Here is a 12457-nt window from a genome sequence, read left to right as displayed (position 1 = left end):
ATATTTTAGTTGTAGGTCCTTCTGGTTGTGGCATGTGGGATGGCCTGAGGAGCGGTGCCATGTCTGCGCCCAGGATCCAAACCAGTGAAACCCTGGACCGCCAAAGCGGAGCACGTGAACTTAACCACTCGGCCACGGGGCCGGTCCCATGAGCTCAGTTACTTATATATATTTTTAAAATTATTTTATTGAGGTCACATTGGTTTATAATGTTGTGTAAATTTCAGATGTACATTATTATATCTAGTTTCTGTTTGTCACCATACATATGTGTCCCTTTACCCTTTTTGCTCTCCTCCTGCCTGCTTCCCCTCAGTTATTATATTTTTATTTACTGAATAGATTTTTGTGTTCACTGGTAAAATATAAAAATAGGTGATTAGGATATCTTATATATCTCTTACTGGAAAGCATACTACCAGTTTGCTTGTCTCCCTGTGTGGCATCACATAATTTATTTCCTCCCTGGGTCAGTGGCCTCAAGGAAGTCCCAAGCAACTTATTAGTAAAGAAGTGTAAGTCATATTCTGTATTCTGCCAATAAGAGTATTGTACTGTAGTTGGGAAAACAAGTCCTTCATACGTCAAATATTAGTGATGAATATTTTATTCATATGAGCATGCATAGACACGTAGAAGTATTAGGCATGTGACACAAATTAGTTGACGATAGAACCATATATAGCATGCAGAGTTTGCAATTTAATCACAGTGTGAATCTTACAGGTAATTTACTATCTTCCTTTTAAAAATGGACCCTTGTGAATTTAAGAGTAAGTCATAGTTAGCTTTTGAGAAACATGACTGGTAGGTAAAGGGAGGTACAATTATATTTCTGAGTAGTAGGGTTTGTGTGAAAATTGTTATTAATTATCTGGAGAATTAGAAAAGCAGATTACTAAATGGGCAGCTCAGAATGGTTTTGTCCACACTGAGAGTGATGCGTTTCCCCACACGGAACAGGAGTTATGTAAGGGGAGTCTCTCAGGCCCTGCCCGTCTCTTGCTGTGATGTCATTGAGGAGTGAGTCATAGCTGATTTATGCACTGAAGAAAGACTTGTTTCAAATTATTGTTCACTTCTACAGGTGACTAATTTGCTGGCTGAATAAGCTGAATTGTCAGCTGTAGATGTTTCGGTACTCATCTTGAGGAACTTCACCTAGAAAAGCATCCTGTTTGGGAAATAATACGGGGTCTTTATTGTTAGTGGAGTAAATTTCTTTTTTCTAAGGACTCATGGACACATCAAAGCATTCATGGTTCTGAGGACTATAAAGCTTGGTTAGTCATGACATAAGCTTACAGTATTACTGAACACTAAGATCACTCCGGTTTTTTATTGGTTTTTAGACATAGTTCTAATTAAATCCCAATCTCATTGTTTTAGACTTTACTAGGAATAAACTGTTGTCCGTGTGTTACTTGTTATAATAATGATGAGTATTTAGTACTATTTTTTTATTGTGGTAAAGTTTACATAACATAAAATTTACCCTCTTAAACCACTTTTAAGTGTCCAGTTCAGTGGCGTTAAGTACATTCACATTGTCGTACAAGCATCACCACCATTCATCTCTAGAACTTTTTTTATCTTGCAAAACTGAAACTCCTTACCCATGAAACTACCTCCCCTGTTGCCTCTTCAGCCCAGCCCCTGGCAACCACCATCCTACTTTCTTTCTCTATGAATTTGACTACTCTAGGTACCTCATGTAAGTGGAATCATACAGTATTTGTCCTTTTGTAACTGGCTTATTTAACTTAGCAGAATATCTTCAAGGTTCATCCATGTTTTAGCAGAATTTCATTCCTTTTTAAGGCTGAATAATATTCCACTGAATGTGTATGTGTGTGTGTGTATATATATATATATGTATATACACACACACACCACATTTTGTTTATTCAGTCATTGATGGACACTTGGGTTGCTTCCCCCTTTTGTCTGTTGTGAGTAATGCTGCTGTGAATATGGGTGTATTTGAATGCTATTTTTGCAAAGGCAATGCATAGCAGCTAGGTCCTTATCTTTTTAATCTAAGTATTGTTCCAAACTAAGAGGAAGCTGTTTATCTTTCGGATTTTTGTTAGGTGTTTAAAAAAAATTTTTTTTTAAATTTTTAAAATTTGGGTTAACTTTAAAGCCTAAGTTTGTTACTGCTATTTAATCACTGCTTTGCTTTCTAAGCAGTATGGCACAAGAAGTTTTCTATGGAGAAAGTGTCACGTTTAGAATCTTGTAGCAGTATAATTTAATTCAACCAGTTAGTAACATTTGATGGTATACTAGCTATAGCATTTTATATTAAAATACTTTTCAGACATCTGACCCTTAAACTCATCAAATCTCATTGCATTTATTTGCTTGGGTGTGTGTCCTAGATGTTCCACCCATATTGTAAACAGTCTTGTGAAAAGTCTTCTATTAATATGTATCCATCAGTCAGCAGAGTTGGGGTAGGAATTTTGATTACAAAAACTGAGCTAATAAAGAAGCTAATAAAGAAGTGAAGATAGTTGTTTCTATTTTAAATGCCGCTTTTGGCGAGTGTTAGATTCAGGAACATTTGTAAGTTGCAGTCTTTAGGACAAAATGAGTTTAGGTTGGGTAGATTAGATATTAGGTGATTCTTTGTATCATATAGGATTTTCCAGGGATTGGTTCCTTAATCATGCCACTTAATGCTTCCAAATTATTAGTTGTATCTGATGAAGACGTGAGACGGAGGAGGGAGGAGCTGTGAAGAGGATAGGGAGAAAGCACACAAATGAAGGAAAATGTTTGGATCCTTTCTCAATTAAAGATCATTTGAACTGAAGGCAGAGCACTTACTGGGGAAAATATTTGATTTGCAGCTTTTCAGGTTTGCATTCTAGATGTATACTTCTGCATAAAGAGCTATGCATGCAGCTCCTCTGCTCAGACCAAATGTTCCTGCAAGAAACTAATAACTAACTTTGTGGTGGGTGGTGGCATAGTGGATTCTGAGTCACAGTACAGTTTCCGGAGAGTTGATAATGCATTTGTGTATGATACAGATTTGACTGTAAGGGGCCAGCCAATACAATGTGATCAGAAACCATTAAGGAGTAAGAGTAACAGAGTCTGATGATTGCAAACTTGCTTAGCTCTGGGCCTAAGGAAAGGAAGAAGTAAAATTGGGTGTTTGAAAAGTTTTTGCAGTGAGGCTGAGAGTTTCTTGCAGCGTTTCTGTGACGGTCTAGGGTGGGTTTAGACACAAAGCCGTACAGATAGACTCTAGTGCTGGTCGACCACAGTGGAACTGTGGCCTTTTCGGGGTTGGTCTTCCAGACCTGAGTAAAACATTGCTCTACAGTTTTCTTTCAGTTCTCTTTGTCTGAAAAATGTATTGGCTAAAAGACCACTCAGTTTTTTTATATTTCTAGAATGTATCTTTGAGAACAAATGTAGAATAACTTATATGAGAAAAGTTAAGTTGTGGCAGGTACATGGAGGAAAATTTTTGTTTTTGTTGTTGTTTTTGCATTTGTTTCAGTTATATAAAGTAAAATGAAAAAAGAAATGACCTTTCCTGGCAGTGGAAATACTCTTAAATTATAATAAGTATGACATTGATCTTTGGCCAAGGTTCTTTGGGAAATAGAAAATAACTCCAATGTAGTGCAGCTCCTTTCCTTAGAGCTTATCTTTTGGTAGTGGAGATAAGGCAAACAGAAACAGTTTCATACTTTGGGTCAGAAAAATACAAGAATATAAAAATATGAGAACATAAACATTATGTGGCCTCTACGTTTTTTGTAAATAGCTTTGAGAGATAATTCACGTACCATACAGTTAAGCCAATTCACTGGTTTTTATTATACTCACACAGCTGTGCAACTATCAGCACAATCATTTTTATTTTATTTTTTTTTTGCTGAGGAAGATTAGCCCTGAGCTAACATCTGTTGCCAATCTTCCCCTTTTTTTTGCTTGAGTAAGATTTTCCCTGAGCTAACACCTTTACCAGTCTTCCTCTACTTTATATGTTGGTTGCCACCACAGCATGACTGAAGAGTGGTGTGGGTACACGCCCTGGATCCAAACTCATGAACTGAGGCTGCTGAAGTAGAATGCACCAGACTTAACCACTATGCCACAGGGCTGGCCCCTGTCTATAATAAAATTATTGGGTTGTGAGAGTTCTTTATATTTTCTGATGCAAGTCCCTTATTATCGATATATGACTTACAAATATTTGTTTGATTTTGTGGCTTGTCTTTTACTCTCTTGATGGTGTCCTTTGAAGCACAAAAGATTTTCCTTTTGATGACTTTCAATTTATTTTTTTCTTTTGTTGCTTGTGCTTTTGGTGTCTAAGAAACCATTCCTAACCCAAGGTTATGTGGATTTATCCTTATGTTTTCTTCTAAGAGTTTTATAGTTTTAGCTCTTACATATGTATGTCTGTGATCGATTGGACTTAATTTTTGTGTATGGTGTTTATTCTTTTGCATGTGGATATCCAGTTGTCCCACCACCATTTGTTGAAAAGACTGTACTTTCCCCATTGGATTGTCTTGACACCATTGTCAAAGTCAGTTGACCACAAATGTGACGGTATATTTCTGGACTCTGTTCTGTTGCTCTTTATGTCTGTCCTTCCATCCTTCTAGTGGTACTACACTATCTTAATTACTTGATCTTTGTAGTAAGTTTGAAATTGGTGAGTATAGTCTTTTATTTTGTTTGTCTTTTTCAAGATTGTTTTGGTTATTCTCGGTCTTGTGCATTTCCATGTAGATTTTAGGATCAGCTTGTCTTGTTAATTTTTGAAAAAAAAAAAGCCAGCTGGGATTTTGATAGGGATTGCCCTGAATCTTGTAGACCAATTTGGGGAGTATTTCCATCTTAGCAGTATTTTTTTTTTTTTTTGAGGAAGATTAGCCCTGAGCTAACATCTGCGGCCAATCTTCCTCTTTTTGCTGAGGAAGGCTGGCCCTGAGGTAATATCCATGCCCATCCTCCTCTACTTTATATGTGGGACGCCTACCACAGCATGGCTTGCCAAGTGGTGTCATGTTTACACCTGGGATCCAAGCTGGGGAATCCCCGGCCACCGAAGTGGAACGTGCGCACTTACCCACTGCACCACTGGGCCGGCCCCCATCTTAACAATATTAAGTCTTTCAATTTATGAACATAAGATGTCTTTCCATTTGTTTAAGTTTTTAATTTCTTTCAAAAGTGTTTTAGAATGTTCAACATACAAGTCTTGTACTTCTTTTAAATTTATTCCTGGGGGCCGACCCCATGGCTGAGTGGTTAAGTTCACATGCTCTGCTTCGGTGGCCCAGGGTTTCGCCGGTTCGGATCCTGGGCGTGGACATGGCACCGCTCATCAGGTCACACTGAGGCGGTGTCCCACATGCCACAGCTAGAAGGACCCACAACTAAAAATATACAACTGTGTACCGGGGGGCTTTGGGGAGAAAAAGGAAAAAAAAATCTTTAAATTTATTCCTAAGTATTTAAATCTTTTTCATGTTATAAATGAAATTATTTTCTCAACTTCTGGGTATTTCATTGCTGGTGTGTAGAAACACAACTGATTTTTGTATGTTGATCTTGTATCCTACAGCTTTGCATGACTTGTTTATTCTAATAGTTTTTTAGCAGATTTCTTAGGATTTTCTGTATACAGATCATATCATCTACAAGTAGAGAGAGTTTTACTTCTTTCTTTCCGATCTGGATACCTTTTATTTGTTTCTCTTGCCGGGCTGCCCTGAGCAGAACTCCTAGTACAGTGTTGAACAGAAGTTGTGGCAGTAGACATCCCGGTCTTGTTCCTGATGTTAGAGACCAAGTGTTCAGTCTTTCACCATTAAGCATGATGTTAGCTGCAGGTTTTTGTAGATGCACCTTATTAGATTGAGGAAGTTCTCTTCTATTCCTAGTTTGCTGAGTATTTTTATCATGAAAGAGTGTTGAATTTTTGTCAAATGCTTTTTCTGAAACGTTACTTTAAAAAATGTCTTTTTCCTGTCTTTTTTTTTCCCTGCAGAAGTTGACTTACATACCAAATGTGTGGTGGATGTGGATGCAAACAAGGTTATTCTTAATCCTGTAAATACTAATCTTGCCAAAGGAGATGCCCGGTAAGTTAAGAAACAGTGTTATGATCAATGGAGTTTTAAATGACTGAAAGCAACAATGGCTGCTGAATTGAGTTCAGCGCAGCAAATCCTGAATGCTTACCATCTAGAGATGAGGTCTATAATGTGGAATAACTAAGTGCCAGAATGAGTGTCATAGCCAGTAACTGTATTAGAAGCTCAGAGAAGAGAGCTTAGGTTAGGTTGTGAAATAACTGAGGAAGGCTTCTTGAAGGAGATGGTCCCAGCTGGAGAGTTAGCTAAGAGGTAAAGGGGAAGAAGTGAGGTAGAAGGAAAGACTTTTAGGTTGTTCTTCAGCTTGAGTTGCTTTTACTTCTGCTAATTTGAATCCTGTCTGTCAGGCAGGGCACACTTCAAGTGCTGCTCTCTTCCTGAAGGCATTCCATGTAAGCTATAATCTGTACTACGGAATTGAATTATTATATATTGCTTTGGGTCGTTAATTGTAGCTTCACAGTAGATTTTAAGATCTTGTAGGGACTATCTGTCAGGGGTTGAGGGTGAATCCTTGAGCATCACTTCTGGGTTTGGATGATAGTATGAATGTTAAAAGGGAGGGCAAGGAGGTGTGGAGAAAGTGAATTTGAGGAAGAAGGAAGAGATTAACTTGATTTTTCTTGGTAAGTGCAGGGAAGTTTATTTAATTAAATAAGCTGGGATCAGATTACAGAAGACCTTGAAGGCAGACAAGGAAATTTGGCCTGTATTTTTATGGGTAGGATGTCATCTTTGACAATCTTTGAATATTGTGATTAAGAGATAGTATAGGAAAAGTTGTTAGTTGGCAGTGTAGACAGAATGGGTCAAAGTGGGGAAAAAATGGGTCAAAATGGGGAAAGACTGGCTTTTTGGAGAGATCAGCCATATCAGAGATGTTTTTGTACTGACCCTGGAAGTGGAGAGCACAAACTAGAAAGTGCCTGCCGTGATGTTTTGCACAAAGTAGATACTTCACAAATACTTGTAGAAACAGTGCTGTATATGGAAATACATACAGAAGGCACTCCATAAATGTGCTTTCAAGTTGAGTTGGATTGAGTTGAAAAGACCACTGGACTTGGAGTCAGCAAATCTGAAATTGAATCCCTATTTAACTATGTTATTGTAGCTAGTTATTTTTAACTTTTTTGAGCCTCATCTGTATGATGCCCATCTTACCAGTCTCACAGAGGTGTTTTCTGCAGATCGAATTAGTGATTGTTAAAGTGCTTTGTAAAGTGTTCTGTAAATTATCAGGTTTATTGTTATCGATGTAGAGATATTTCTTAAGCATCTCTAGGATATGAGATTTTAAGATCTCATAGGTACTATGAGATATGATGTCATTAGGGTGTGAAGGGTATAGCTGTGTCAAAAATCTTGCTAGGATTTTGAGCCTGTTAATTGAATTACTTATTGTTCTGAGTATTAATTGAAATAATTAATTTTGGCGGCCGTTTATTGCTTTTAGAATGTTCAGTCTGGGGACTATTGCTTTATTTGGAAATGTGGGCACCTCAGAAGAGAGTTGGAGGCAGTATCCTATGGTAGAAAGAGTATGGGCTTCATATGTAGACTGACTTGGATTCCGCTTCTGGCTTTGCCACTTGCCAGCATGGTTGCCTACCTGTGTTCCTTATTTATGAAGTGTTTTAGTTTACTATTGCTGCATAACCAATTTCCTCAAAGTCTTAGTGGCTTAAAACAACAACAGTCATTTATTATCTCATGGTTTCTGTGGGTCACTTCAGACAGGGCACGGCAGGAATGGCCTGTCTCTGCTCCGACTGCCTGGGCTCTAGCTGGAAGACTTGAAGGCTGGGGGCTGGGATCATCTGGAGAAGGCTTGGTCACCCGCGTCTGGTAGTTGATGCTGCCTATTGGCTGGAGATGCAGCTGGGGCTGTGGGCAGAATACCTACTCATAATCTGGTGGCAGGTTCCAAGGGCAAGTGTTTTGAGAGAGTGAGAAAGCCGGGCGGAAGCAGTATTGCCTTTGGTGTCCTAACCTTGGGAGTCATGCAGCATCACTTCTGTCACATCTTCTTGCTCAAGGCTGGTGGAAAGTTCTACACAGTATCAAGAAGTGGAAACATAGGCTTATCTCTCAGTGGAGGAACGTCAGTGTCACGTAAAGAAAAGCTTTTGGGGTGGGATATGTATTGTGGCTGTCGTTGGAGAACACAGTCTGCCACAAATGTGTAATAGTATCTACATGATAGGGTTGTTGTGAGAATAAAATGAGCACATAGAAGCTAAAGAATATGTTTTCTTTCCTTTTGAGATCTTTGAGTCTCAGGGATTTGTGAAAGAATTAAATAGCACTTTTTGGTTTTGTAGAATATCTTGGATTGGCTCTTTTTTTCCCATATGCTGAAAATATAAATTGAGTATTACTCAGTGCTATAGAGTACTTTTAAAAAACTTTTAAAAGTGACAGCTGCCAATAAGGTTGGTATGTAATGGTTTTTGGTGAAGTTAAGACATATAGCTTTTGTTGAAGCTTGTAATATACAATAATATAATATAGACATGTAAAATATACAAAAGTGTATACAGCTTGATGAATTTTCATAAGTTGATCACACTCCTATAACTGGCACCCAGATAAAAAACAAAAACGTTACTAGTATCACAAAAGACCACCTCATGAGAAGTGCGTTTTCTTTTAATATAATATCAGGGTGAAAAGACAAAATAGAAATTTTGGAATGTAGCAGTCCAGCGGTACATGTTGATTTGATTAAATTTGTGGAAAAATAGGGAGGAAAGCACAAATTAAAAGCTGTCTTATATGACATGAGGTTAATCACAGTCCGCCTTGTGTAATGACTAATCCATAGGGCGAGTGATGGTTTGATAGGAGCTCTCTGTGTAACCGGAGAGCCAGGGATTTGAAACTAACACGTAAGTGATTTGAGTCTGTTTAAATTATAGTCAGAAAGGCTCAAATTAATATTTTTCCTATAAAAGCTGCAATATCCTTGCTTTTAAAATAGTATCCAATTCTGTTAATCTAAAACTGACTAATTTTGTGTGTGTACTTAATTCAAGTTAGTATACTTTGAAAGTGAACATATGTAAATTTTAAAACAATGATTTATGTATTTTTCTGATTAATTTTGCGTTAATGTCTGAAAATTTTGTGATTTGATATTTGTGCTTATTACAACTGACAGAAGCCATGGTTAAATGAGTGGGTAAACCATTCCCAGTTTAACAGCTTAATCATGGGGATTCAAGAGACATTTTTGCTGTGCTATATATGGAATTTCAAAACTGTTTTGAAAAATAAGATACTTAAAATTCAGAAAATTGATAACACAAGGCTAAGAAGAGATTAAGAACCTTTCCTTTGGAGCCAGACATCCTGGGTTGAATCTCAGCTCTACCACGTAACATGTGTGATATGGAGCAAGTTACTTAGATTTCCTCTGCCTCAGTTTATTGATCTCTGAAGTGGAGATTATAACAGTACCTGCCTGTAGGTTGTTAGGAGGATTAAATGAGTTAAAATATGTAAAATGGCAGTGCCTGGTATATAGTGAACCTTACATAAATGTTAGCTGTTACTCTGAGTATTACTGTTATTGTTATTATGGCCTGTATTTAAGTTGTAGTCCATGGTATATTTAGTGAGCTATAATTTCATAAAGTAAAATTTTTTAAAACCAAAATATATTTAGTTCAATCCTTGACTATTATGTGCCTATCACGAAATTACCTAGTTCTATAAAAATTTCAGCTTTGCAAAGTCAGAAACTTTATTTTCTCTAGTTTGCCCAAAGTTGATGGGGCTCTTAGGGACTAACATGACATCCATTAGAGAGCTATAACTCTAATTTTATGTTTACAGTGAATAAAATATTAATCCTTGCCATCCAGGCTTCTACTTCTTAGTATCAACCAACTTGGGAAGCCAGATCAAAACATTAGTTGTGAACACAGGGTAAGAACAAAGGGATGTTTTAGCAAACATGGGAAAGACTAAGGACGAACTCTTTGTATTCCTCAACACTACTCGAACACTGTAGTGACTAGAGCAGTCTTTTTCTTATATGTGTAGTACTGGATACACACTGAGAGGGTTGGTCTATTTCTTTTCTCATGCAGAGCCACACTGCTTATACTACTAGTACAATTAAATGTATTTTTGGAATTATGTTTTTGCTCTCAATCACTTTAATTTTCTAGATTGGTCCTTGGGGTTTTCCAAATCTTCATCAGCAACATATTTACAAATCATATTTTAGGGCTAATAAATGACTGATTCGTTATCTATTCTTAGTAAATTTTTACAGGAGTAATTCTCAAAGTTTGATCTTAGCATTTAGGAGCACTTTAAGTCCCTTTTGTAACTATTACAATAGTACCATGATGTACAACAGTCCCCTTTTAAAGAACTAAATAAATCTTGCAGCCTTTTTTGTTTGAATTATATCTTAAAACTTATTAACATTTTATCCTATAATCAAATGTTAATGCTAGTTAGCCTGTCACCAATGATAGGGCAAAATAGTTTCTTAGCCTGTTTTTTTGCCTCATTCTCTCCTCTACCCACCAACAGTCCTTCCCTGCTAACTGGCTAAAAAGTTAATTGAGATACTTAAAATGTGTTTTAAAAGGAAGTAAGGTGTGATTTTCCATGGAGAGTGGCAGCCTCCACTTTGTGAAAGAGTTGTGTTTGAAAAGTTATGTATAGGTGAGTTTGGAAATGAGAATGCATTTTCCCATAGGAACTGACAGTTGTTTCCAGTGAAAGTGCTGTTCTAGTACATAAGTGACTAGTTTGGCCCACGGCTCATTCAGTCACGCTTTTTATATTTTAGTATGCAGCTGAAGCACTTCATAGCTGCTTCCCATTTCGTCACGAATAGTATTAAAAAGATGTGTGCTCAAGAGTCAAGATTGAAGAAAATTAATAATTTTTATTCCTTATTGAGGACCTTCTGAAGTGAAAAGATTTTTTTTGCTGCAGGTATGTGGCGATGAAGAGTGCAGTGACTACCAGTAATCAGTATACTTTTGTGTCACTGTGCCAAAGGTGCCAGGAGTTTGACCCATCTTTGCTTTTGCACCATCAGTGCAAATATCGACACAGTGAAAAAGGCAAAAATGTCTCAGTATTATGAAAATAGTTCTGACCTCAAAACCCACTGAAAAGCTCTAGGGGATCCCCCGGAATCCTCAGACCACAATTTCAGAACCAAATTTAGGGATTAATGTAATTCACAAGATCTAAGAACTGAAGTGGATGTCTTTGGTGTGTTTATTTTTAACTACTTTACTGAGATATACATACCATGTAATTCACCCCTTTAAAGTGAACAATTCAAGGTTTTTATTTACCGTGGTGTAGCCAGCACCATTATCTAATTTTATGATATTTGTTTTATCCTCTTAATCTACTTTCTGTTTCTGTAGATTTGAGATTTGTGTATTCTGGACATTTCGTATAAGTGAAATCATACAATACGTGCTCTTCTGTGGTTGGCCTCTTTTACTTGGCGTAATGTTTTTGAGGTTTATCCATGTTGTAGGATTTATCTGTACTTCATTCCTTTTTATGATGGAGTAGTATTTCATTGTATTGTTTTGTTTATCCATTCATCAGTTGATGGGTATTTGGGTTGTTTCCACTTTTTGGCTGTTATGAATAATGCCGCTGTGAATGGTTGTGTGCAAGTCTTTGTGGGGGCATATGTTTTCATTTCTGTTAGGTAGATATCTAGGAGTGGAATTGCTGGGTCATGGGGTAACTCCGTGCTTAACATTGTGAGGAACTGCCAGACTGTTTTCCAGAGCAGCTGCACCATTTAACTTTCCCACCAGCAGTGTATGAGGATTCCAATTTCTTTGGTTTTAAAGAACACTCATTTACTGTAAGGAAAATAGTGGTGACTCTGGCTAATTGGAGAGTGCGTATCCCGCCTGAAGGCATTCAGATTACAGTTTAAAAGCAAAACAAAACATTGTGCTGTCCAAACAAAACAGGTCTTGGCCAGATTCAGCCCTTGGCTCCTGATTTGGAACCTCAGGTTCTAGTATACCTTTCTATTGAGCAGTACTTTTAGTAAGGTTTTAAAAAACTGAGACGAATTTTTAAAATATAGTATATACAAAAAGGTATAAAGTATAATGCCTGATTTTTAAAGGCAAAAAAAATTGTATTAAAAAGAGCTAAAGGGGCCGGCCTGGTAGTGCAGCAGTTAAGTTCGAACATTCCGCTTCAACGGCCTGGGGTTTGCTGGTTCAGATCCTGGGTGCGGACCTACACACTGCTTGTCCAACCACTCTGTGGCAGGCATCCCACGTATGAGGTAGAGGAAGATGGGC

The 12457-nt window shown here is 37.4% G+C and overlaps 1 protein-coding gene across 4 annotated transcripts in view; it reads left to right on the top strand.

Moving 5' to 3' along the window:
- KIF13B (kinesin family member 13B) overlaps nt 1-12457 on the top strand; it is a 188655-nt gene that overhangs the window by 10275 nt on the left and 165923 nt on the right. For all 4 annotated transcript variants that reach the window (XM_070611418.1, XM_070611416.1, XM_070611417.1 and 1 more), the window contains exon 2: nt 6032-6125. In XM_070611418.1, coding sequence (XP_070467519.1) covers nt 6032-6125 — 94 coding nt within the window. The remainder of the gene's footprint in view (nt 1-6031; nt 6126-12457) is intronic.

This window comes from Equus przewalskii, chromosome 2 (genome assembly GCF_037783145.1).
Source record: "Equus przewalskii isolate Varuska chromosome 2, EquPr2, whole genome shotgun sequence".
Classification (NCBI taxonomy): Eukaryota; Metazoa; Chordata; class Mammalia; order Perissodactyla; family Equidae; genus Equus; species Equus przewalskii.
This window is presented reverse-complemented; position numbering and strand designations above follow the sequence as displayed.